This window comes from Trichosurus vulpecula, chromosome X (assembly GCF_011100635.1).
Source record: "Trichosurus vulpecula isolate mTriVul1 chromosome X, mTriVul1.pri, whole genome shotgun sequence".
In the NCBI taxonomy this organism is placed as follows: Eukaryota; Metazoa; Chordata; class Mammalia; order Diprotodontia; family Phalangeridae; genus Trichosurus; species Trichosurus vulpecula.
Window position 1 is genome coordinate 27,905,101 of NC_050582.1, and position 27,409 is coordinate 27,932,509.

Below are 27,409 nucleotides of genomic sequence, written 5' to 3' on the forward strand. Positions count from 1 at the left end.
GGAAGCTACATACCACCTACAGTCAGGCTCAGCTCATTTTCAGCCCAAGTTGAAAACCCCTACGAGTATGAGACAATCTGAAAACAGTGCCTGCTTATCCTGGGAAGTCTGCTCAGCTACCCCAGCTGTCAGTCTGTCGGGAATACCAATGGCAGCTGCACCTGTTCCTGGTTGGATGCCAGGAGACCAAAAGCCCACCGGCTTGAGTCATCACTGCTTCAATCAAGTCTCTTCCTCTAGTTCTTTCTCAGTCCCATCCTTATGAAGACCAATCACTTTCTAGCCCTGGGCAGCTTGGGGTTTCTACATGGGCTCCTCAAGCCAGAGGACAAGGAGCAAGTGACCTGGGCTTGAATCCTGAGCTAGGCACATGCAGGGTGAGGAACTTCAGACACACCCTCTTAAAGAGACAGCTAGTGCACCAGAAGAGATTTGCAAAAAATATGACAGAGATTTCTGTCGATTTTGGGGGAGATGTGTGTGGTTCCTAGTCCGAGAACCACTGATGAGGGACACATGATCTCAGGCATGCTAGTTCTCATAACTATTCTAGCAAACACCCACAGACAGCAGATAAATACAGGCACACGGACTCAGTGATGCGATCCCACATTTATCACACCATTCCTAAGTGTATGCACACACTCTTTCTCACATGCCAGACCTAGACAGGCACTCCAGCACTCTCTCTTACACACACAGACACACACATCTTCTCTTTCACTAAAAGATCCAGACACATGACAAGAGAGCTGTTTGACTTTCTGGCATGTCTCTGTCTTGAGTGAGAGAGATACACATAGACACACTCTCTCTCTTACACATGCACACTCACACATACTCTCTCACATGCACACTCACACACTCTTTCTCATACACACTCACACAGACTCTCACACACACACTTTCTCTCACACACATACATAAAGGTGCATGGCAGATAGATACACTCTCATGCACACACTTTCTCATACACACACAAAGAAGCATGGCAGATAGACATATTTTCTTTCTCTGTCTCATACACACACACACACACACACACAAAGATAAAGGTGCATGGCAGATATAGACACACGCACTATCACACACAAAGGTAAATGTGCGTGGCAAATAGACAGTCTCTCACACATACATAGACACTCAAAAATCCTGACTCAAGGACATAGGCTCATACTACACAGTCACACTAGTACATGCAAACCTCACTGGTGACATACGCACATGGCAGAGGAGTGGGGGTGAACTCGGACCACACAGTGATAAAATCAAGTAGATCTTTACATACACCTGTACATGTAAGAAATTGAACCAAACATGGGGTGGGGGAGGAGGGTAAAGTAGGGGCGGAGAGGGAGGAAAGCAACATAGAGGGTTGTTGGTTAGATAGCTGAGGAAGTGCACAGCATGGTAAGGGAGAGCCTAGTGAGTGGCTGAGCGGACAGGGAGATGGGAGCAAATGGTTTCTGGGCAAGAAGCCTGGGGAGCCAGTAGACTTGGTAAGGCCCCCAAGCCATTGTGAGTAGCACATTCACTTTTGCCCCTGAAGCCAAGAAGCACAGTTTTAGAGTAGTTTGAATGGAAAATCTTACCAAATGCTCTCAGGCGGAGCTTTGTGAGTAGATCCTGTCATTTTGCTATTATTGTGGCTAATCCAGGTCAAGGTTCCCGCCATGGTCATTAGTCTGAGTGCCTAGATGTTGCTTGTACACTTGGTTTTTTGAACCCCTAGAATTTCTATCCTGTCACCCTTGGATTCCTGCTGGTTTTGAGCTCACCTGGCACCCCCCAGAGCTCACCTCTAACTCAGATAACAACCCACTCTACTCAGGGATTCCTAGAGGCCACCTCACAGTTATTCTGGAGGTCAGAGAACTTTGGGTTTGTTGCAGCTGCTGCTGCTCACTGGTGGCAGCAGAGATTATGAAGTCAGCCCTAGGCTGGGAGTCACAAGTTCTAACTGGGTTCTGCTATTGGCTCTGCTTTTAACTTCCTGTGTGATTTCAGGTGAGTCACTTTTCCACTCTGGCCTCAAAATTTTGTAATGTTTAAAATGTGGATTATGATCACAAGGTTGATTAAATACAATCAAGCATATAAAAAACACTTTGACAAATAGAAAGCACGATACACAGTGGGGAAGGGGTTATTCTCTCCTCTTAAGGGTTTGGTCCCTGCCTCAGGAGTAGAGGCCCACGCAGGGTTTATCACCTCTGCTTAAAAATAGAAATAAGGGGGCCACAGAGAAGAGCTCAAAGATGATCCACCCCCAAAGAGTGCTAGAATACAAAAAGAAACCCCTATATATAATGCACTCAAGTTGAGAGGGGGGTGGAAGAAGCACCTTGTAATTTGCCTTATGCCGAGATGCCCATATGGCCGGGGGGGAGGGAGGCCTTGGTTCTCATCTCAGCTCCTATAGGGCAGCAGGATCTCTGACTGCCCTTAGGATGCCCCTTAGCAAAAGCCCCGGACTTTTTTTCTGCGGGGAAGGAGCTGGCACTATAAAATGTCTCTTCTTGTGTGGCAGAGGGACCATAGGGAGTAAAAATTGATAGGAGAAGAGGAGAGAGAGAGAGAGGGAAAAGCAAAATGCAGAGGCCATCTCGAATTACGAGCAGTCACCACCTGGCTTATGGCCTTTGCCAGGCAGGGTTTAGAACATAAGACAATGGTTACTCTCAAAAAGGTACTTGCTTAAGGAATTCTGCTTTAAAATATTAGTACTTCGGGAAAGTTCTCTTATGAGGAGTTGACTAGAATTTGACAAGTGAAAGCCACATTAAGTACTATGTATTGAACAGAGTTGCCCACCTCTGAATTGCTTTTTTTCTAATTGAATTTGGGGTGCTACTTAAGACACTTTTTTTAGTTATACCAGGGCACTGGGTTGAAACAGATTGTGCAGTAATGCCAAAAAGGGAAAGTGCCAAAGGCATACATGATAAAATCTTGAGAAACCCTGAGAAATGGAGAAGGGAGGAAAAGACAAGAAAGAAGATGGAAAGAGAGAAAAGTAGAAGGGAAAGTTTTTAGAATCTTTCACCTTTTTTGTTGCAAATCAATATTCATGAGGTCTGTTTGGGAGTGTGGGAGATGAACTCTCTGATGCTGGGGAAAAGAAAACTGTTCCATTAAATGGGACAGTCCCAATTTCCACAGCCAGCAGGAAGAGAACACAAAGCTAGCCTTATCTCAAAGAAATAGATGAGTTTTTGTCTGCTTTTATCCCCTTGGTCCTCTCATTTTGGTTTCTACGAGGCTGAGTGAGGGTCAGCTAGATGGCTGTCATAGCTTCCCTCTTAACTCAAGCCTCCTGTCAAACTTGCCGCCTGCAGAGGAGGCCCACGCCACTCTGGGAGCTGAGAGGGGCAGGCTAGGGGCCCCTCTCTACTCTCATTGTGACTTGGGTTGTGGGGCAGTAGGAGGAGGGGACAACATCGTTGGCTACTCCGTTAAATTCTACCATCAGACCACTTTCCAGCTCTTTGTTACTCTCCCAAAGCACCAGACAAATCAGCCTTCAAACTACCCCCTCCCTTCTCCGAACTCAAATCTTCTCTCTACAAACCTTTAGGTCAAATCTCCACCCAAGTCTCACACTCTGTTCTTCACCAACGAGTGTTGTCCCCACTTCCTGACTGTTTAGGAGACAGATGCTCATCAACTTCCCTGCCGAAAAATCAGAGAGTGCAGCTGGGCAACTAGATAGGAACCAGATGAAGAAAAGATGGAAGAAGTGGAAAACGAGCTTATTTTTGAGGCCCATGAATTTTTCTTCACCTGAATGTGCTGGAAAAGTCAGAACTTCCCTCACCCTGGTCCTCAGAGTTGATCTTTGAAACATTCATTCATTTAACAAATGCCTACTATATGTAAGGTACCATAGCAGGGATCAACTCAGCGAATGCCAGGAGAAGCCAAATCCTGACTAAAACAATGGCCAACAAAAGGTGGTGCCACCCAGCTTTCCATCTGCTAACAGTTTAAGAGGATGGGTGTCCCACATCCCTTTCTGAGTTCTGTAGGGCTGGGTAGCCATGGATGGATGAGATGGATGGAGTCCCTAACCCTGAGTATCCACAGACACAACAGACCCTACTCTTCCCCAACAGAGAATGCCAAGCAAGCACCACACATAACCTTCCCTTAGATTTCCCCTAGGTTCCCCAGCACCTCCCCCAACCCCTGAAGAGCTCCCTCTAATGCCTTCCTCTTTGATTCTTGCTACAAAGCCATGTTCTTGAACACACATACACACAATCAAAAAACAACCTGAATGCCTAAAGGTGGAAAAGGTCCTTCCAATTTGTGTCTGTTTGGCTGCATGCCCTCCATTGGCTCCAATTTTCCCACCCATTCCTCCAAGTTTCTAATACATGGCAAGCATTAACACTACTCACCTCAGCCTTCCCCAGCTCAGCCAGTAAGATTTTCATTGTCCATGTCACTTAATTCACCAAAATTCTGAGCCAGGAGAAGGGGGAAGGAGCAAGAGCCAAACGCTCACAAAATAGGATACGCTTCCTTATCTCAGGGGTAGGGAGTCCATCCTAGACTCTGTGAGAAATGAGATGGAACTGAAATGGACAGTGTCGAAAAAGAACGAAAAGAAATCAGGAGTGATTATGAGTGGTGAATGGGGGCTAGGGCCCAACACAATCAGCCCCTCCCATCCTTTACACTTACTCTACCACTCAAACTAGAACTGGTGCTCTGTAATGAGCAAATTTGGGGGCTTTTTTGTGCTTGTCGGCTTGGTTCTGGCATTTTTTAAAAGGTGAAAGACTTTCAGCACAAACCAAATAGAGGCACTAGTCTCTTCCATCTCCACATGCCCTTTTTTCCTCCTCTCCCTATCCTGACACACTTGGTATTTGCAATGTGCTGAAAAGAGTAGAGAAATCTAGAACTAAAGTAATGAACCAAATAATGGAAGAAGGGACCAAAAGGAAAAGCAAAGTGAAAAGGACCACAGTGCCCGGGTCATACTGCCTAATTATCTTTCCCGAAAGGCCATGGGGACTTAATTGACATAGTATAGCCAGTAAAAGAGGTTGAAGAAGGCAAAGGTGACCGGAAAGACAAGCCGAGACCACTTATCGACCACGCTGACATCATTCAGGGTGGGCATTCTGAGCTTCAGTTTGGGGGAGCGGCGGCGGAGGCGTCCACCACGGTGGCGGCCCCCAGAGCTGCGGCGGCGGCGGCGACCCCCGATAGGGCTGATGGCTGGCTCCATTGGCTGGTTAAGGGCAGCCCGGGAAGTTGCTCCCCTGCGTAGCTGAAGCCCAGAGATGTCGAAGGATGCTCCAGAACTGCCAGCTTCGGATTCCTCCATCTCATTGGTTATTTCCAGAACACTCAAGGCAATGTTTCCATGGGCATCCACCTGGGATGGGGACAAAAGCGCAACAAGGTCGTTAGCCTCAGAGAGGGAACCTGAGCAGGCAGACTGGGTGACTTCTTGGCAGGTGATCAATGAGTGACAGTGTAGAAGTTCAGACCAGGAGTTCTCCACACAGGGTCTGGGGAAAGATCTGGAGTAGTGGCTCCTTATGTTTGATGGCCTTTTGGGAGGACCCAGAGGGCCAAGTGTCCTTCGGCTGTGTTAGAGCTTCCCTGGACCCAATTCAGAGGTGCCATCATCCCCAGATGATTTCTAGAGCTTGAGTAGACCTGCCATCCTAACCCCAAAGGATATTGTGGAGACTTACTTCTCACCCCTAGGTTAGGACACCTTTTCAGGCTCAGTCTGGGGAAGCTCTAGAAGTGTGAAAACCCTGAGAGAGGGGTTCTGGATCTCATTAGTTAGTGTGGAAGAGGATGACCAACCTGAGGTCCTCTGCGTCCTTTGCCTCGCTTTCCCTGGGACTGAGAACGCTTGCCAGCCTGGGCCTGCCTGCTCTGCTCACTGGGACCACGTCCAAAGAAGATGTAGTTAACAAAGGCATATTCCAGAAGAGCCAGGAACACAAAGACAAAGCATCCCATGAGATAGATGTCGATTGCCTTCACGTATGGGATCTTGGGAAGGGTCTCCCGCAGGTGAGTGTTGATGGTGGTCATGGTGAGCACTGTAGTTACACCTGCAAACAATATAGCATTAAATCTGTCACAGGGCTTGAAGCTGGAGAGAACTCAGGTGTTTGGGCCCCTCTGTGGCTAAGACCACAGACTGCTACATCTGCAGCAGATTCGAGTCTAGCAGGCACTGCAGGAGAAGCAGGGGAGGCCTAGCCATGCACTGGGTTGGTGCCTATGCTCAACTGCTTCTCTTAGTTAAAGAGAGAGGTCAATTCCAAGGTGAGGGCAATATTGTCTTTCTAAAGTTCGCTTCTGCTCACATCCAATGTTTTAAACTGCCTGGGCAGTAGGATACTGGCATGAGGGTGGAGTCAGGGAGTGTTAAGGCCTCCGTTGGCTCTCAGGCCTATTGCAAAGGAGACCAAGTCTGTCTTCAGTATCCCTCCATCCCCATTCAGCACCTTCCCCAGGCCTACCTTGGGCCAGGTTGCAGGTCTTTCAGAAGGCTTCATGGATTATTCTTTCCAGGAGGTAGTTTTATTTTAACGAGAGCCTTCAGATCACAGCATCATAGGTCTGGAGTTTGAAGGGACCTTGGAAGGTACCTAGTCTAACCCCTTCATTTTACAAAAGAGGCAACCAAAGCCCAGAAAGAGGGAGGGACTTGTCTAAGGTAAGGCACAGAGCTGGGATTTGAACCCATGTGCTCCAACTCCAGACCCAGGATTCTTGACTCTCCACTCCTACTGAATAGCATGGGATGGGTGGGGCCTGTTGTCTTCATGAGCTCTGTCCACATTACCCACATTGGTGCCATGTACCCCAGTGCCCTAGGGATCCCAGTTCTGCCTTCATGTTCAGACTAGCTCCTCATAGGCTGTGCCAGGGCAAGTTTCTAGAGATCTTTTCCTTGGAGGGGGTATGTGGGGAGGGTGGTGAGAAGTGTAATCATCTCAAAGGCCATCTCTCCTTTTCTGTATTCTTGAAAAATGGCTGCAATCCAGGGTGATTACTCCAGAGGCAGAGACTTACCTAGTGCCACTCTGGCAGCAGAAGCATCATAATTGATCCAGAAGGAGACCCAGGACAGGATGGTGATGAGCACAGAGGGCATGTAAGTCTGGAGGATGAAGTAGCCGATGTTTCTCTTGATCCGGAAGCTCAGTGACAAACGCAGGTATGAACCTAAGGAGGAGACACCCCAGCCGGCCATTCCTGTTATCTGACAGTTGATACCAATGCTACTAAAATAATGGGAATGGGGAGCACTCTGATGATGCCCTACTGCATCTAGGCTCAAATACGAATGTCTCTCTTTGGCATTTAAAGCTTATCACAATCGTGTTTCCAATCTATCTTCTCAGCCTTGTTAACTATATTACTCCCCTTCACACACTCTGTGTTCCTCTGTTCCTGGGCTCTTTCATATGCTATCCTCTATGGCATCCTGCCTTTGAAGGACCCCCTCACCCCCAGATTCCCTCAAGGGTCAGCTTAAGTGCCCCTTCCTATGTGAGACCTGCCCTGATCTCCTCAGTTGTGCCCTGCCAAATTCTGTGATGATTAATTTATTTGTGTATATGCCACCTCATTCCCCACCCCTCCAGTGGAATGTAAGCTCTTTGATGACAGGGGCTGTTTCATTTTTGAATTTGTATACCTAGGGCCTAGCATAGTGCCTGGCACAGAGCAGGCTCTTTAATAAATTGAGTTGAATTATTGAATGGAATCAAATCTGTAGGGAGGAGTATAAAGAGGCAGGCATATAAGGGAGTGACTGTGAGTGCTAATGCCTTGGGAGGATGTTCTTTAGTTACCTGCCCATTTATCAGCAAACTAGGTCTTGCTGGGGGCATCGACAATGCCAAGCCACTACCACCTGGCTCACTATAATCTGATGGCTGCTACATGGGCTATACATTGGGGTCACCAAGCCAGGTCCCCAGCAGGCAGGAGCTCAACTGGCTTTGTCACACTGGTTGATAATGAACTGAACTGTTGGTACAGTGGTCTGTCCAATAGCCTGTTAGGCTCCTTCAAACAGAGGGGAGGGAAGGCCAACGGGAGAAACACATGATTGGCCTGTGGGACAGGAGAGGGCACCATGGTAATAAAAGTCCATTTTCACCAACAACTCATGTTTTTGGAGAATGTGAAGGTTTACAGTGATTTATTCATGATAATCCTTGGAGGTATGGTTATTCCCCGCCCCCCCCTTTATAGGAGGAAAAACCGAGGTTCCAGGGGAGTGAGGTGTCCAGGGACATATAGCTAGGAAGTGACTGAGCTGGAATTTGAGGCCTGATGTCTTCTGTTGCTTTCTGTGCTGTAAAGCCTCTCTGAGTTTACCAGTAGACCTTTCTACCCTGTTAGAGTTCCCTTAAATATTCCTAGGGATCAGAGTATGGACAGGAGAGAGACCATTTCACCAAGATTGGTGAGGAGCTTGGTCATTCTCAAGTCTTTAGCTTTGACTTGGTCCTGGCATGGAGTTGGACGTTATTCCTTGGCTCATCAGCTTGAAGGTAAGACTGGGCCAGGACCCCCAGAAACTCAGACTCACCCAAATGGTAGCTACTAGCCCCTCTGAGCAGCTAGCTTGCTTCTTAGAAATTATGAAATTCTGCGATAAAAGGAAAAACTAGTAGCATGCTCCTAGAAAAGCAGAGGGAAGCCCAATGGAAGTCTAGGCTGTTGGGCACAGGGCCAGCTGCTTCCAGGGCTGGGAGCTGGTGGGGAGGGGGATTCCATGTGACTGAAAATGAGACGCATAGGCAGGCACCAACTGAGGGAGCCCTGCATCGTGGGCCAGGTTTTTTTACAACTAACTAGAGGATTCTGGGCTGGAAGGGTCCCAGGGCTATCAGGTCTAACTCTCTTATTTTATACATGATGAAACTGAGGCCTAGCATGGGGAGGTGACCTACCCAAGGTCACAAAAGTATACTTCTTAGTGCTCTGAATTGGGCAGAATTAATCTTTTCCATGGTCTGTATGTCAACCTAGCTAGGGGCTGTGACCCAAGAAGAGAGGGACTGGACTAGGTGACCACTAAGGTAGATTCCCTTGCAATCTGGCAGCCAGTCTGGACTTGGAATCTGTCTCCCTGGGTGTGGAGCTGTCACTTCAGCATTAAATTCCCTAACTCAGAAGACTGTCTGGTTTGTCTTGTTTCTCTTGCTTGACTTCTGAGGACCATCTAAAGGTGGTCCTATCCTTCAGTCAGGACACGGGCAGTTAAGTTTCCCCCAAGCCCCTGTTACAGAACAGAGTATGCCAGGCAGATGGGTGAGGTTTGGTTCTTTGAAGAGCAGCTGACCTCTCTGGGCTGAGCTCCCTCTAAGGCCCTGGTGCATATTGATTCTGTGAGGTAGGGGTGAGGGTGCAAAGAAGGGAGGGAGAGAAGGCTCCTCCTTGGGACCACCCTCCTAGGAGCACTTAGGCTGGGGCAAGGGGAAGAGAAAATCAAGAGACGCACAGACAAGGGAGACAGAGGAGAGGGGGCAGGAGAGAAATGGAGCCTGTACTGACTGAATGAAAATGCGTTTATTAAGCGCTCATGATGTATCAAGCACTGCGCTAAGCACTAGGGAGACAGAGGAAAAAAGCAAAGGCGGTCCAGAGCAGGTAAGGGGATGGGGAGAGGGGAATAGAGAGAGAGGAGGAAGGGGTGATAAAGAAGTAGAAAGAGAGAGGTATAGGGAGAGGTTGAGTCAGAGTCAGACACACACAGACAGAGAGGGACAGAGAGACAGAGAAAGAGAAGGAGAGAGAAAAAGAGATAGAGAGGATGAGAGAGAAAGAGACAGAAATAGTAGCACAGAGACACATGTAGAGGCAGAGGGCAAGGCAGAAAGAGACAGGGAAAGAGATAGACATAGCGAGAGAGAGGCCAAGACAGAAACAGAGGCAGAGATAAGAAAGGGTAGGAGAAGGGTAGTTAGTGGTTTGGCATGTGGGTTTCCGGGGCCCACCTGTGGTAAACACCACTTCTCGGGTAACCAGTCTTTGTTCCATGATGGTAAACTGAGGCAGCTCCAACGTATCCATCCCAGTCACAGCCGAGTCATTCCCTTGCCAGTAGAACACAATGTCATCAACGGTGTAGCCATCTGGAAGGAGGAGGTGGAAGAGAAGCAGGGTAATGGGTCAGTTTCAAAACAGACCTGCAAGAGTCAAGTGTACTCCTTTCTTAGCCAGTATCCCCTGGGGGCAGGAGCCTGAGAAGGGGTTCTGCTTTCCTCCAGGTCCTCAGCCACCAGCTGGGATGCCACAGCTCAGGACAGACAAAGGTGCTCAGCAGCCCTTCCAGAGGGCCACCAGGGGGAGCTTCCTATGGGCCATGAGGACAAAGGGCCAACTAGAGAGGTTCTGAGCTAAGGAGGAGGCAATGGCCCCCCATCCTGTCACACACACATCTGTGGGGGCTTTGGATTTAATTTCTCAATGGGTTTTCAGCTGCCCATGTAAGTCTTCCTATTAGCACAGTGGGCAATGCAACCCTTATCCCTAATTCTTCCCTTCAACCGAGCCCTTGCTGCTTTTCCAGTGAGGCAACCCCCATGTTGTACACATACATAGGGATACGCATTGGTGTACAGGCTAATGTGTTGTCAACTGTCTGTGCCTGAGTCTTTAGCTGATATTTGTACTCAGGATGAATGAAAAAGCATTGAAAAGGATGAAGCCTTTGTTTTAAGGCTCCCAAAGGTCACTGGCCTCCCTTCCCTCAGGTGACTTCTGTCAACAGGGACCCTTTTGGAGTCAAAGAAGCCAGCTCGAGAGATCAGAGTTAATTTAAAATTCTCTAAGTGGCAAAAGACAAAAATGGTAAGGATGTAAATTTTGCTTCCCACATTCTGAGTGATGGAGAACCAAAAGAAAAACAGGCTTTAACAGTAGCAGATTTCCCTAGAGTGTCTCATTAGAAACAAAATCACAGTGTGGGGAATTGTGTCTAATTCTCATTCCACTGTTTTCTTGGTCATAAACTATTCTCAAAATACCAAGAGGTACCAAGTATGACATCAGTCATTAGTGCCTTCAGGAGCTCATTTACATTCCATTACCAGTCATGCCGAGCACGACAATTTACTGTTCACCCTAACCTTTCAAGAACATAACTAGGACTTTCTTGGACGCACATTCACAAATAGAGCATCAAGTTTTTGGACAATGCCTGTGGTAGAATTCAGTTGTCTTACATTCATTTGAATGGGAGGCAAAAAGGTAATATATTTGGAGAATGGTTGAAATTAAAAAAGGCTTCTGATTGCATTTCATCAATCACCAAGAAGGAAGGATCAAGGGTCTCTCTGGCAGCTGGAGACTCAAAATCACGTGGACTGGCATGCATCTAGAGGCAGGGGCTTTGGAAAAAAGCAAAGAGGAAGCACAAGCTGCCTCTAAGCCCCACCATTGCTCCTTCCTTCTTCTGACCCACAGAAGCTGGAGCAGAGGGAAGAGAAGGGACCAAGGAGGTATACGTACAGCTCTCAATTTCGAGGGTGCAATTCTGCTGGTCCAGGGGGTATCTGCGCAGATCCATCATGCAGGCGGCAGTAGTGGTGATTCTGGGCAGGGGAAAGAACATAAAAGCAGACATGAGAGCTAGGTGGTGGTAGGGGCTGCTGTTTCCATGGCAACCAGGGAGATTTGGGGAGGGGGCTGGCAGAAGGGGAAGGGAGGACGATGCATCCTCCATGGCATACAGTTCCAATATTGTGAGAAATTTCAATCTGGACGAGCTTATTCATGGAGTTGTTGATTTCTCAGGATAGCAGAGGTGGAAGAAACCTTTTGAGATCATCTGGCCTACTCCTCTCATTTTAGAGAGGGGGAAACTGAGGTTGGCCTGGGAAGATGTCAAATGAAACACCCAAGATTATACAGCTAGTAAATGGTAGACCAGAGAACCGGAACCCTTGTCCTTTTCCTTCAAACCTGGCACTGCTTCCATTAAAGGTAGAAGGAATCTTAGACATATTCTAGTCTCCCCCCTCATTTTATTGTCTTTCTTTTTGCTTAATATGCTTAATTTTATGTTTTGTACCAATTTTCTGAGATAGTGGCTTGGTTAAGAGTTTAGAGGATTTAGAGCTGAAGGGACTACCTAGTGTACTCCACTCACTTTAGATGGAGAAACTGAGGCCCATGGAAGGGAAATGACATATCTAAGGTTTCATATCTAGTGACAGCTAGAACTTGAACGCAAGTCTTCTGACTCTAAGTCCAGGGGTCTTGCCACTAGGCCACTGTCTCTGTTTCCCTCTGTCTCTCTCATCTCTCTCTCTCTCTCTCTCTCTCTCTCTCTCTCTCTCTGCCTACCTATGCATCCATCCATCCATCCATCCATCCATCCATCTGTCTCTCTGTCTTTCAATCTCTCTATCTATCTGGTAAGAATATTAACTAGCTGAAGATGTGGAGGGGAAAGAAAGAGTATTGTGTGTGCAACAAAGGAACCTAGAAATATACCAAGATTAAAAACAGAAAAACTGATCCTCTGGGAAGGGCTGAGAGACATTTGTCTTTGGGAAGGTGGGACCAAAGTCATCAAAACCAAGATGCTTGCTGCAAATTCCTAGGCTCCTCAGCAGAACTGGTGGGAACCTGGGAGATGATCTAGTCCAATGCCCTGATTTTACTCATGGGGGAAGTGAAGTACAGAGAAGTTAGAGGACTCCCCCAAGGTTACACAGCTCCCTGAAGCTCCCTCTTGGGCCACGCAGCTGCCAGTGTCTGAGGTCATGAGAATGGAGGTGACATGTGGTGTTCTGGTGTGTGTAGATAGGCCCATATGATTACACACAGCTATTTGGTAGCTTAGGGAATACACCTGGAGCTACCGGCATGCATGTGCAGCAGAGAAAGGGCGAAGGTTTATGCATAGGTGGACATGAAGGGCAGCTGGGCCAGAAATTCTAGGCTATGTCCTAAGTGGGGGTGGGATGTAGCTGAGGTGGAGGTCCTGGGAGGAAAAGAGAGAAGATTGGGGGAGAGGCAAGGAGTGAAGGGGATAAAAAGGCCCAATCATGTCTTATGTGATCATTCCCATTATTCCCCTGTGTCAGTCTGCATTGTCCTCTTCATCCCAATCCTCTTCAAAGCTCCATTTTCTCTTTCCAGCCTCACTGAGTTCAATTTCCATTTCGTATAGTGTGTGCACGTGTGTGTGTGTCTGTTCACCTCCCCCCTTTAATTAGCAATCCCCAAAGCATTCATCAACTGGCATACTTGTTTATGGAGCGGGGAAAAGCAGTGAACTGTTCACTGGGAGCTGAGCTGAGCCCTGTGGCCTGAGAGATGGGTCCAGGATAAAGCAGGAGGGGGCAGGGGAACAAAAGGACAAAAAACCAAGGCCTAAGAGTAAAAAAGGAAGCCAAGAGAACCCCCAGAGAAAGGGTGGCCCAAGGTGGGGAGGCAGCAGGCAGTGAGTCAGAAGAAGAGATGAGGGGAAGGGCACAGAAAGCAGCAGTGGTTGCTTCACTGTCTCTTTAAGAAATCCTGTGTGCTAAATTTATCTCTTGGCTGTCTGGGAAGACTGTTTGTGGGAGATGAAGCCTTGAGGAGACTCTTTGCCATTGCCTTCTGTGCTATAAATAGATCTGGAGAGACTAAGGGAGCACACACATGTCTCACACACATACATGTGCATATACACATACACATTCCTTATACACACACACATATGAACACGCACACCTCCATCCTCCCTGCCTCTGGCTCCAACATTACAAACCACCCTTTAAGGGGGAGGGGAAGGAGAGGGGCTTCCACTGGAGCCTGGCTGATGAAAGGAGGCACAGAGAGGGGAACCAAGTCACCCATGATGAAATTGTGATGAATGGAGTCCATGAGTCCATGTAGTTTGGTTTCCCAGTCAGGGAGATCAGGCAGTGTCTTGGTCACCATTGCTTCTGAAGTAATGTCAGACAGGGAGGATGGGGGAGACATTCCACCATGGGATCCCCCTTCTCTTCCAGATTAGCCAGGGCAGAGGGTCCTCATGGCCCCCACCTGTGAGAAAGAGCATCTCTAGAAGGGGGTTCACTTCCTTTCTCTCAAGGTGTGGGTTGGACAAAGGAAAAGAACAAACATTGTTCTAGGCAATTTGCTGGATCTCGTGGGCTGAAAGTGGCCACCAGCATTCTTCTCAGGGGAATGCTCTTTCTTGTCTTCCAGCTTCCCAGAGAAAAGGTCTCAAGAACTCCCCTAGGGTTAGCCTTGCTTCCTGTGTCTTGTCTTCTTGTCTTGCTGGTGCAGTGGTGCTGGTAGCTACTGGGATTTGGAGGACATTAATGTTGACATTTGTCTATAATGTAGTAGTAGTTCAGTCATGTCAAACTCTTTGTGACCCCATTTGGGGTTTTCTTGGCAAGGATACTGGAGTGATTTACCATTTCCTTCTTCAGCTCATTTTGCAGATGAGGAAACTGAAGTAAACAGGGTAAAGTGACTTGCCCAGGGTCACACAGCTAGTAAGTGTCTGAGGCTAGATTTGAACTCAGGAAGATGAGTCTTCCTGACTCCAGGTCCAGCACTCTATCCACTGTGCCACCTAGCTGGTCTGGCTATAACATACTCAGCTCTTTACTTAAGGTCTCAGAGGTCTGGAGGAAGTGTGGCTGGTTGGGGCTCAAGCCAGGTATGCCAGAAGTGAGCTGATGACAGAAAAAAGGACTTTGACTAATTAGCAAGGAATGCATTTCCACTCCTTGGTGGGGACTGAGGCTCACAGGGAGAAATCAGACCACTGAATACAAGAGAGGGATACTGTTGTTCCTGTCTGCCTTGTCCTCCCCCCCCAGGCTGTTGGTAGACAAATGTCTTTATCAGGATGCCAGAATGGCATGGTGCTAGATGAGAAGGGCACAGAGGGTGGACAGAATGATGGTAGCAATCCATCTCTTTCAGATCTGGGACAGTAGTACCCTATCATCTTCAGGAGAATGAAGGGCAGCCACATGGCAGGAGGACTGGCTCTGGCATCACTTGAGAGGTATGAACTTCATTAGTGGCCTCACCCAGATCTCAAAGGGTCCATTGTTCTTCAAAACTCATGGCTATCCTTGCAAGAAGGAAGTTTCTTTTCTTTTGTAAAAGCCTCTTCTTCGTGGTAAAAGCTACTGCTTGTTGAAAAGAGATGCTATTCCAGTAGCACTTGGAAGGAAGGCTTCTCCTTGCTCTTCAGTCTTAGCGAATAGCAAGACAAAATGGCAGCCTGGATATTTACAGCACCTCTTTTCATTGTGGCAAATGACTGGAAACTGAGAGGTTTCCCATCATCCGCGAAATGGCTGAACAAGCTATGGTACACGAAGGTGATGGGACACTATTATGCTATGAGAAATGAATGATAAAGGAGATGGTTTCAGAACACCCGAGAACCCTCATATGGACTGATGCAGAGTGAAGGGAACAGAACCAGGAGAACAATTTCTACATTGGCAAAGACAGGGAAAAGAAAAACAACACTGAGAGGCATAGGGACTCTGATCAACGCAATGATTAACCACAAATCCAAAGGACTCATGGGGAAACATGCTACCCACCTCTAGAGAGCGAGCTGATGGACTCAGTTCAGATTGAAGCATATTTTCTTTGCTTTCTTTTTCTTTTGTTTGGTTGGGGGACATGACTAATGTGGGAATTTGTTTTGCATGACTATACATATTTGTAGCAGGTTTTGTTTTTCTTGCCTTCTTGTTGGGAGGGGGAGGGGGAAGTTCAAGGGAGACATTTCAGAACTGAAAACAAAATAAAACTGAATAAAACCCCCAAAATAGCAGCCTGCGGCTCCCAACCATCTCTACTGCCAGTGTGGACCCAGCTAACTGGCTCAGGATGCTACCTGAAGAGAAGTGTCAGGCCAACCTGCTGGCTTGACACCACAACATAGTGGTTTCCATCTTGGAATGTAGGTCCAGGCCAATCCACCCCAGTGGGGATTTCCTCATTCAAGTCATATGTTTTACCTCCTACAATGCAGCTTCCATAACCCTTTTAAACAACATTTTTCATGCCAGGTCCAAGAGAGAAGATCTCCATTTTCCTAATTGGAATTTGCCAAAGATTTAAAGTTGAGGGACACCCAAAGACTCTGGTGATCATGAGAATGCTGCCAGGTATCACCAGTGAAGAATTGCCCAGGAGAAGCTGCATCAAGGATTTCATCAAAGAGGTACATGCCCAGAAAAGGAGGTGGCCAGGTCATATAGTATAAGCTGGGGATGCCAGATGGACAGCTCACTGTGGCTTCATTGGCATCCACACCATGTTAAGAGGTCTAGAGGAAGGCTCCTATGGAGAATATGGATGAAAATCACACAGGATGAGAAGGGATGGATAGGTTGTGATTTGTAAGTGTTTAGTAAGAGCCTAATGTTCCAAAGGGAAGCTCAGACTAAATCCTTGCTCAGATAGCCAGGCTCTGCCCTGCACCATTTGGACTTGGAAAACTTAATGCCTTAGATGCAGCTCTGGCGGTAATGTTCCCTTTCCAGGATGTGGTTTGTTCTTTGCTATCTCTGATGGTGACTGAGGTTGATGAGTGGACAGAGGGAAGTTGAAGGCCAGAGCCTGAATCCTGGCTCCAATTCACCTTCTTCTGTCCCCAGTGGCTGCTGCTGGTCTACAAGAGATTCAAGCCCCCTTGAAGACTTAGAAAGACAGAAACTGAATTCTCCTGGGAGTTCTCAAGGGTCCTTCACTAGAGGGAGCTTGGATCCTCATACCCATGGCAAGGAAGACATCTTGTTTCTAAGTGGAGAGAGAGACTGAGAGCCAGCCAGAGCCTACAACAAGGCAGGGCAATGGGAAAGTGGAGTGGGGGCCAAGGAAAGCTTGGCCGGTCCTTGGACACCTAGCTTTACAACGTCTGGAAAGGTGGGGAGGATTTTCACCCAGGCTGCAGATGGCCATAGCTACGATCAGAGGAGCCTATATCCTGGTCCTCTGTGACGGGGGCTCCTCCCTCTCCCTCTTGAAAAGGAGAAGGGGTTTGACTGGTCTCCAGGCTTCACTCTGTTCCAGAAATCCCAATACAGCAGATTCCAAAGCTTCCCTGTGATCTTGGGAAACCTCTGGGCTCATGGCTTGGTTGCTCTGTTTCAGGGAAGAGTCTGCCTGGTAGATATTTCAGGGACTTCCACCTTTTTCCTTCAGGGCCATGTCTGGGTTCTTGGGATACACCAACTCTAGGCCAGCTGAATACACTGATCCTAGGTGACACTGGCTTGGGCACCAAGGTCTTCCTTTCCTATGGCTTCTGGGGGCAACAAGCCCTTTGGCAGAAGAGCCAAATGACCTTAGGTCCTCCTTCCTTCTGGCCATTCTGTATTCATTGGGATGGTTGAGGCTAGGGGCTGAATTGGGCTGTAGGTATTAGAAGGAGGCTCAGAACTCAGAGTACATCAAAGGGGAGCCAAGTTGGCCTTCCAGAAGCCCACCTGCTACAGAGCAAGGTTGTCCAGAAACATAATATATAAAATGATTATTATATCATTATTAAAATAAGCATGATCATGCATTTGTGGCTGGAAAGGACCTTAGAGGTCAAATCCCCATAATTATACAGATGAAGAAACTTTGGGCCTGGAGAGATTAAGTGACTTGGCTAAGGCCATAAATAGCAGAGGTATGGGATTTGAACTCGAGTCCTTGGATTCCAAATCCACCATTCTTTCTACTATACCACATGGCTGCTAACAACATGGCAACTTACAGTTTGCCAGGTGCTTCATGTCCATTTTCTCATTTGAGGCTTACAACTGTTTGGTGAAGTGGATACTATTATCTCTATTTACCCTTGGGGAAACTGAGCTTATAGAGGAAACAACTTGTCCATGGTCACACAGCTAGTAAGTGCCAGCACTCTGGACTCAGTCTTTCTAGATTAGTTGATCAGATCAGTTGGCTGTCTCCTAGGAGGGAGTGAGATTTGAAATATTGGCCAGGTCAGGAAATTCTGCCTGGGAAGGGCTAAGGCCACAGTATGAGAGCGCTGCTGCTGTTGTTGGGGAGCAGGATCAAGGTGGTGCGCAAGAAGCATTGCAAAGGTTCTGGGCCCCTGAAGTGGGAGGTGACCACTGAGAGGGGCAGATGCCAAACTGCCCTTTGCAGAGATCCTCCAGTGTGGCAGAAAGGATGCTGGGAGTAGGAGCAGGGGGGATCTGGAGCCAAAAGAGGGTCAAGGACCCCAGGCTCAGACAGGCAGAAGCCGAATTGCCCCCTGCTGCCTCAGCTCCTTCCCTGAAGCCTGGCTTCCTCACCTGCCAATTTCACAGCAAAGCCCTAATCCCAAGCTTGTGACAGTGCTGTGGGCATGATAGAGATGTCACCAGGGAAGCAGCCAGACACGCTGGTCATGTGGCAGGGGAAGGGGAGGCCTGGAGGCAGAGGAGGGCTAGCTCTCCCCACCTCAGCCTGGGGAATTTGTGAAAAGGCTTAGACAGGAACTGCAGTGGAAACCTGATTTTTTTCAATGAAAAGATTATATTCTGAGGATTTGGGCTGACTGAATCTTATACTTTGGTGGTGGCGGGGAAGGTCTGAGGAGCAGAAGTCAGAAGAGGAACCAGGCAGTAGTGGAGGTCTAGGCATCCCAAGTATTTTCCCCATGTGGGTATGTGAGTGTGTATGCACGCAGGCTGCAGGTCCCCCTTTGGGGGACAGAATTGGGAGCATGAGCAATTGTGATTGTGAGTCTGATGTGGACATAGCACTTATTTCTGGGGGAAGCAGCAGGGGTGACCTGCATCTCAGGTTCAGCAGAGAGCTGTGTGTCTGATTGTGTTGGCTGAGCCCCCTCCCATGGTTGGGCACCAAGAGAGAACACTCCTGCCTTTACCAGTCTCTCTCTGTCTCTGTCTCTATGTGTCTCTCTGTCTCTATCTCTGTGTGCCTCTGTCTCTCTCTGTGTTTCTGTCTCTGTGTGTGTGTCTGTCTCTGTGTGTCTCTTTGTCTTTGTGTGCCTCTGTCTCTGTGTGTCTCTGTCTTTGTGTGTCTCTGTCTCTGTGTGCCTCTGTCTCTCTCTGTGTTTCTGTCTCTCTCTGTGTGTCTCTGTCTCTCTCTTTCACTTGCTATTTGTGTTCTTCAGACATTTTATTTTTTCCCCTCTCTGACTAGATGAGAATCTTCTTGAGGACAGCAACTCTACCTTATGTTTCTTTGACTCACTCCTCTCTTCCTGCCCCACCTGGATAATGAGAATTTTAAAAGAGTATCCACCCAGTGTGTTGCTGAATGCCAATGCAAGTTCTTTTTGCAGTGCCCAGTGAGTGGGAGGTGGGTCTCCAGGCTCTCTGCCTAATTGATGGTGAGTTCTAGACTCCTAGAGGGAATTACCTGAGGCCATACAGGACCGTTCCATCGGGATGGAGACGGATCATGCGGTTCTTCACAGTCACTCCATGCAGGAAGGATTTCTTGTCATTCAGAAAGTAGGTGTCAGGGAGCCACAGCTGATCGGCCACACGGTTGTCCAAAGTCAGGTTGAAATCAAAATCACTGTATGCCAGGCGCTTGTCCCTCCAGCTCTGCTGGAAATACATGGTGATGGTGTAGTCCTGTGGAAGCATAAAGGAGAGCCAATAGGTTGAAGGTAACTTTGTGTGCGTGTGCGTGTGCGTGTGCGTGTGCGTGCGTGCGTGCGTGCGTGTGTGTGTGTGTGTATGTGTACAAAGATTGGGAGTTAGGGCTCTGTCTAGGCAGTTGTGGCTAAAGGCATCCCTATAAGGCATGGAAACAAGAAGATGCCATTGTTCCCCGTCCTTCTGGGCAGTCCATCAAGTCTTCCTCCACTAGTAAGGCTGGAGAAGAGGAGGGAGATGGCCCAATCTGGGGACTGAGGGGTGACCCCCCTGCTCTAGTCCTCTAGGGAGGTAGAGGAGGGGGCATGTCCAAGATTTAACAACACTGAAGGGACAGCAAGGACCAGTGTCCAAGAGGTCAAACTCTCTTATTTCCAGCCAAGCCATATGCCTTCCTCTGGCAGTGCTCAGAAAGACAAGTTCCTGTTAAGTGGAAGCAGGCCAGGTAGGAATTTCCCTAGTGGGATCCAATCTTACAGCCCTCTGGTCCCACATCTTAAAGTCAATACTTTGTTTGGAGAGGGGAGGCCCAGGAACACAGCATGGCTGACAGTCCAGAGAGGGAGACTCAAGACCTTTCTTGGTTCTATTGTACCTGTGCAATGGAAAGAATATGGGTCTGGGAGGCAAGAGGCCCAGGTTCTACTCTTGTTTGGATAGGGATAGGGACTGGGCCTGGGATTTGATCAGCATAGGGAATTCCTAGGTGCAGAAGCTGCCTCTGCCAATGCAGGTAGGAACCACTGCAACTCACAGTCTTAGAGAGGCACCTAGGGAACTGCAGAGTTAAGTGAATTGCCCAAGGTCATACAACTTTACAGTCACACAATGTCTAAAGTAGGATTTGAATTCAGGGCTTCCTAGTTGGGTACCAGATGTATAACCTTGGGCCCTCTGAGGCTCAGTCTTCTCATCTGTAAAATGAGCATCATTATCCCTGTCTGGCCTCTCTCTTAGGGCTGCTGAGATTAAACTAATGTGCGGATGCTTCCACACCTATGTGTAGTATTGGGATCATGCCTGGTGTGCAGCATTTCAGGGCAAGCTTCACACTCGGGTTCCATCCTAGGCTCTGTCTGAGGGGGAAACTCATATAGGATGTGCACATTTCCTTGGTGACTAAGCTAAATCAGCCTCTGCATAAGTGGCTCCCTTCTTTTCCCTCCCCAGCCGAAGTACAGGCCACTCACTGGAAGGGGGACTGAATAAGATACAAGAGTGGGGTCAGTCCACTTGTGGTCTCTGTAGTACAAATAGAGATCCCACCTGAAACTTCCATTCCCCTGTGGATACAGCAATGAGGAAGGCACCGTCCTTTTTCACAAACTACTTCCATTGAGCTGCAACGGGTGTTTTTCACAGTTACACATCAGAAGTCACAATCTTCCCTGCTCAATTCAGCATTATCAACCAGTGAGTTAGGAAGGGAACCCATCCTTAGTGTAGCTCATGCCTTGAGCTTCTTAGTTGAGCTCTCCAAGGTCCTCACACCATTAGTTGCATTTCCTTCCTTCTTTTTCAAGATAGAGTATGAACCAGTAGCCTAGTGATTGCTGGACACTGAAGCCTTTCCCCAAAGCCCAACTGACCCCTCCCCTCCCCACCACAAACATGCACACACACAGTGCCGTGGCTCAGCCATCTAGCTATTTTTCAGCTTTGGGTCATGCAGAGTTAGGGGAGCAATGCAAGAGCATGGCTGAGCAGGCTGTGTTAGTTGCTTTGAAGCCAGGTAGCTGAGCAAGGACAAAGAGATCTAGTTCTTAATAAAGAATCTCAGATTACAGGGAAGTGTGAAGGGTAAGAGGCAAAGAATTATCTCCGTACTGATTTCTGGAATATAGCAGGCAAGAGGAGTCAATGGCTGTAGCTGCTCCAATAACTGCCCAAGGGCTTTTGCTGCCAAACTTTTAAGCTGGGATTGATCTAGGGTCCCTGCTTAGTGCCCTCCTGCCATTATCTGGCCAGTTCCTAAGCCCTCTGGGCAGTCAGATTCTCCTCTAGTCTCCTTTGTCCATCCTATATCACAAGAAAACATTAACAGTGAAGACCATCACAGCCTCAGAGTTGGAAGGGACCTCATTAGCCGTCTAGTTCAACTCATACATGAACAAGGATCTCCTCTATAATACACCTATGAAGTACTCATCCAGTCTCTGCTTGAAGACCTTCAATAAGGAGGACTGGGCACTTAGCAGAATCAGTTTCTCCTTAAGGGGGCACAGGCTGCTGTGCCAAGGGCACTGGGCCTGGAAGTGATGGAAAGAACCATGTACATGTCTAGGATACTTGGGTTCCTACTATGAGTCTGGGGGCAAGTCACTTCATCTATCTGAGCCTTGGCTTCCTGACCCATGAAATGGGGACACTTTGCAGGGTTGTTGGGAGGAAGGCACTTTATAATCCTTGAAGTGTTGTAGATATTCAAGCTACTCTAATTATTCCCTGGCTTGGCCTGTGTTTGTGTCTATATCTGCCCATGGCTGCTTGGAACTTTCCAGAGGAAAAGGGCTATGCAGAGTGGTGACGTCACAGTTAACCACATGATTTTAAAATGAAGGTTTTTTTCCCATTGAGGAGGAAACACAGTAGCCTAGGCTGCTGCCCTCACTGCCGGCTACCAGCTGGCTAGAGAAAGTAACCTCCTCTCTCTCTCTCTCTCTCTCTCTCTCTCTCTCTCTCTCTCTCTCTCTCTCGGTTAGGGGAGATCTTAGGGAGTCCCCCTCCTACCCATCCATGCAGACAGCTATGTGAGGTGTGGATGGTATGCCTACAAAGCACTTGGGCCCATGTAGGTCCACTGAAGGCTCCTGCTGCTCTCCTCTCATCAGCATCCACAACCTTCTACCTTCCATTAGTGGCCTAGGAAAAGACTCTCCAACTGTCTGCTTGCCATCCACTGGGGTATTCTACCTACATCTTGAACCCAACACATCCACAGTGGAACTCTAATGGCACCACTATCCTAGAGTCACAAGGTCTGAAGCCACAATCATTTTGACTCTTCCCTCTCCTTTCCTTGCCACCTCTCTATCCCTTCAGTTAGTTACCAGGTTTTACTGATTCTCCCTCTACTCCATCTCAGATCCTGGTCCTGTAACCACTCTGGATCACCATTTTGGCTTTCGACTATTGTAGCATCTACCTAAATGGTTTGCCAGCTTCCCCTCTCTAATCTACATTCCCTATTCCTGCCAGCATATTCTTCTTAAATTACAACTCTGATTCCATCACTCTTCTACTGAAAAGCCTGGAGTGGCTCCCTAGTATTTAGTTACCAACTCCTTATTTTGCTGTTCAGGGCCTTTCAGTCTGGTTCCAACCCACATTCCCAGGCTGACTTTACACTACTTTCCCTTCACACATTTTATAAGCAAATCCATGAAGCCTCCCTTGATGTCACCAGCTAGACATGACCCCTTTTTCCTCAGTTTTCTCATGCTTCTCTCTTCGATCTCTCCTATGCAATGATTATATTCTAAATGGCAAGGTACAGAATACTCCCCCTAATGTCATTCACTGGTTCTGTGAAAATATAACTCTAGGTGAAACATACTTATGGGGGGCAGTTAGTTCCATAGCAACAGTGTTATAAATGGAAGAGCTCTTCCTGGGCAGCCTAAATCTAGACCAAAAAAAGCTTACAAAGTGTCTTTAGAGAGACCTGCAATTATAGCAGGGCTACTTGGATATGCCAGAAGACCCAAGGTGTGCTGATAAAGTGCACTAAATCTTTGCATGGATCCTTGAGGAAGAATGGTGGGGTTTAGGTAGGAAGGGGATGGGGAGATGACTGGCTTAAGAATAAGCAGCCAAAAAGCCAGATGTTAATCTAGGTGGAGGATGGAAATCATCTGATCTGTAGTTTAAGATTTCATTAAAGATGACAATTCTCAAATGAGTCTGGGCATTGTTTCTTTAAAAACAATCTCTTGTGCTCAGCTTGGTAGGGACAATACATCACCCCCAGAGGCACAAGGCATTCATAAAAGCACACTGAGCTCTAGCATAAACTGCAGAAAGCTGGGCTGGGGGGGAGGTGTCACTGATTTCATTTGGAAGCTAAGACCTGAGGGGTTAAATCCTCCTGATCTGAGTCCAGCTTCTTCAAGTAACTCAAGGAAGCTCAGCCACCACTGGAGCAGTGACTGTGACCTTGCAGGGACTGGGCTAAAGGTCTGAAAAAAGTTCAGGCTTTATTTCTCTTTTCCTGGTATCTTTCCTTTTGTCTTCCAGGAGCATCTAGGTGGAACTACTAACTCAATGCCTCTTTGTCACGAATGGGGCTGCTGCTCACTGCTGCTAAGGACAAACTATATCAAATGTTTAACAAGCTATTTAATATCTCACATTTCTATTTCTTTCAGATGCACAAAACACTTTCTTCCCAACAACCCTACTAGATAAGGAGAAGAAGTGAATATATTAAGTGAGGAATAAAGAACCAGGGACCCAACTTTCAGGTGAGGATTGGATACAGTGGATTATAAATCTAATTATGAAGTGATGTTGAATGGGGAACTCTTTAAATGATGTGTGTGTGTGTGTGTTCACACCCCCCACTCTAAGCAATTTGAGGGAGGGTCTATGTTATGTCTAGTTTCACAGATTCACAGCATATCAGAGTTGGAAGGGTCTTCAGGGAAAAGCTTGTCAATACCATAACAGGTGTCCTCTTAATAACATATGTACCAAATAATTGGTTATCCAACCTTTGCTTGAAGACCTTAGAGATCGAGAACTCACTACCTCCCAAGGCAGTCCATTCCACTTTGGATCAGCTCTAACTGTTACTAAGCTTTTCTTTCCATTGAATCTAAATTGGTCTCTATATCATCTTTCTATACCTGGTGCCTTGGATAGTGCCCTGCATACACGGTCAATACATTAATAACATGGATATATCAAGAACATTATTAGTGAGGGGACTCCCTCCACTAATATGGATAGCAGCCCATTTAGTTCATTCTCTTAGAGCAGTTGCCAGAATCTCAGAGAAGTTAAGCAATGTGTTCAAGGTCTCATGGGTAGTAAAGGTAGAACCAGGATTTGACCTGAGGTTCCTCTGACTCTCCATTGAGCTCTCTTTCCACTGCCCCATGCTGCCTAAAGGGCTTGGGGCTTGAGAGAAGGATAGTGTCTAGGTCATAGCTTTGGAGCTCATCAGCATGACCTTGGCAGTTCCTTCAAAGCTGTCTACTGGTTGCTCTACTGCTAATTGTTGGGGGCTGTTGTGGTCAAACATCCAGAACATCCAGAAACGGGTTTTTAAAAATCACTCACCAGCTTGGTAATCTACAACAACTCTTAGTAAATTTCAGTTAGGTCAGATTCCTGGTCCCAGGAGAGGTGATTGACACATTCAGTCCATCTCATTTGACTTAACTATAAATGGGATGGAGAGAACAGAGGTCCTAGGGACAGATCTTCCTCAGAACCATAGAATCCCAGAGTTGGGACGGATCTCTGAGACCATCTGCTTGAAGTCCCTCATTTTTACACAAGGAAAAACTGGCTCATGTCTCAATCCTCTCATCTGCTGTTATTGTTATTGGCCAAATGAGGGATAATATAATATAGGCAAGATAATATGACATTTCACCCAATTCTGAGATTTTATGGTTAGGAGAATACAACCTTTTTATTATGTCTCCCTTCTCCTGCTTGTCCTACCTCTCTCCTTTTGCAGTGAGTGAAACCAATACCTATACCTCATCAGAGAAGGAAGCTTTTGGAATGGAAACTGGTGAGAAAAACACCTCTGCTAATTTTTTCCAGCCAAACCCCACGGAGGGGGAAAAGCCTACAGTGAGAAGCCAGGGGATGGCATCCCTGGACTTCCTGGTTCAGCTGCTGAGATCAGCAGGAGGAAGGCTGCTTGTTTTTTTTCTGTCTCCATCCCTTTACCCTGTGACTAACAGATGCTTCTGTAAAAAAGATTGGGGCTTTTCAAGAACTGTTGAACCGAAGCATCAGGCCCTGTTGGACTGCTACAGAATGTATGCCAGTCACTAGAGACTGATGGACCTGTACCAGGGAGGCACCCACCAGAAGCCCTAAGCATAGTCGAGTGGAGGCTGGCATTTTTAGGACTCCCATTTCCAGGGAGAATCCCATTTGCCAGTAAGAACTCTGTGTGTGGGTGATTGTGTCCTCCAGGTTAGAAAGCATGAAGGGGGAACTTCCCCAAATGTCTCCTCATAAGGTACAGTCCAAGCCAAAATGGCAAGAGCACCTATGTTGTTGATAAAGGCTAGGATGAAGTTTCTTCCTCTCTAGGCACCAACATTTTCAGGCTGATGGAGAAGAGGGGGAGGCATGAGGTAGTTAATATTCTGAGTCAGTGATAAGTTGCTAGGCAACAGAGAAGTATACATGTTTAAGGCAAATGATTAGGAAGAAAGAAGAGTGATACTGGGATGTTGGAGGTCAGCCTCAAGCTTTGGATGGTTGGAAAGAGGTTCTGCAAAACCCAATTGAGAGCTAAGAGTTCAACCAGAGCACATGGAGAAGTACCAGGTGGAAGAGGAACACTGAACTTTGGGCTATTACTGTTTCATCAATAGCAAGATGGAAGAGGAAAGCACGTTGGAGTATTTAGGTCCAATCTCAAGGTTGACTGTTTCCTCTACAATTCAGGGCCTGTTTTCTTGGGTAGATCTAGAACCCTGAACTAATCCAGAGCTTCTCAGGCTGTGGAGAGACAGGTTCACACAACCAAAACCCACATGAGACTAATGTAGAATTTTAAGAGCCAGCCTGCTCATTTACAATGAACTTACATAATGTACCCTAGACAATAGTGAAATTAAGGGTTGAATGCCTGGACACAAGGAATAGTTATTAACGGCTCAGCATCAGCTTGGAAGGAGTTTGCCATTGGGTTGCCCAAGGGATTTGTGCTTTGCCTTATGTTGTTTAATGTGTTTATTGATAACTTGTATAAAGGCATAGATGATGGGCTTATCATGTTTGTGGATGACACAAGGGCTAGTAAGGTTAGCTTAAGTTTTGTATGACTAACTCAGGCTCCAAAAAGACCTGGGCAGTTTAGAATATTAGACTGAATTGAACGAAATGATGTTGAATGGGGATAAATGAAACTTTATGGTCTTTCACTCAGGTCCAAGAAAGCAACTTCACAAGTATAAAATGGGAGAGGTTTGACTAAATAGCCAGTCATTCATCTGAAAACTCTGGGGGTTTTAGTGAACTGTAAGCTTGGCATGAGTCAACAGTGTGATATGGCTGAGAAAAAACTAATGAGAACTTAGGCTGTGTGAAGATAGGTACAGTACCCAGGACTTGGGAGGTGAGAGTCTTACTGTACTCTACCCTAGTCAGATTGCATCTAGAGTGCTGAGTTCAGTTCTGGGACAGACAGTTTAGGAAAGACAGTGGTAATCTAGAGAAAATCCAGAGGAGGGGGAGCAGGTTGGTGAAGGGGAGTTTCTCATAGCAGTGAAATCACAGGGTGAGCCCTTTTACTGGGTGGGGAAATGAGGTCCAATTGTACTCAACAGTCCTGGCTGATTACATCCATTGTAGCACACAGTGTGCTTGGTGGGCTCTGGTCCCAGTTATCCCAAGTCAATTGGTTTCTCTCCATTGCTACATAGATCACATTTAGGGAGAATGACCACACTAGTCAGTCTTTATTTTCATCTGTGGAGGTCACTCCCATATTTCCTAACTCCTCTCCAGTGGGTTATCCTAGAGAACCCTAAATCACTTTCTATACCTACTTAGGCATAGATCACCAATGTATTACACAGGAGGAATGATTTCAG

The 27,409-nt window shown here is 47.2% G+C and overlaps 1 protein-coding gene across 2 annotated transcripts in view; it reads right to left on the minus strand.

Moving 5' to 3' along the window:
- Positions 1–1,354: 1,354 nt before the first annotated feature.
- The window catches only part of GABRQ (gamma-aminobutyric acid type A receptor subunit theta), a 38,054-nt gene continuing 11,999 nt past the window's right edge, over positions 1,355–27,409 (minus strand). For both annotated transcript variants that reach the window (XM_036739985.1, XM_036739983.1), the window contains 6 exons: positions 19,375–19,595; positions 11,518–11,600; positions 10,002–10,139; positions 7,060–7,212; positions 5,836–6,089; positions 1,355–5,392 (listed from right to left, as the gene is read on the minus strand). In XM_036739985.1, the coding sequence (XP_036595880.1) occupies positions 5,027–5,392; positions 5,836–6,089; positions 7,060–7,212; positions 10,002–10,139; positions 11,518–11,600; positions 19,375–19,595 (1,215 nt within the window). In that variant the 3' untranslated portion in view covers positions 1,355–5,026. The remainder of the gene's footprint in view (positions 5,393–5,835; positions 6,090–7,059; positions 7,213–10,001; positions 10,140–11,517; positions 11,601–19,374; positions 19,596–27,409) is intronic.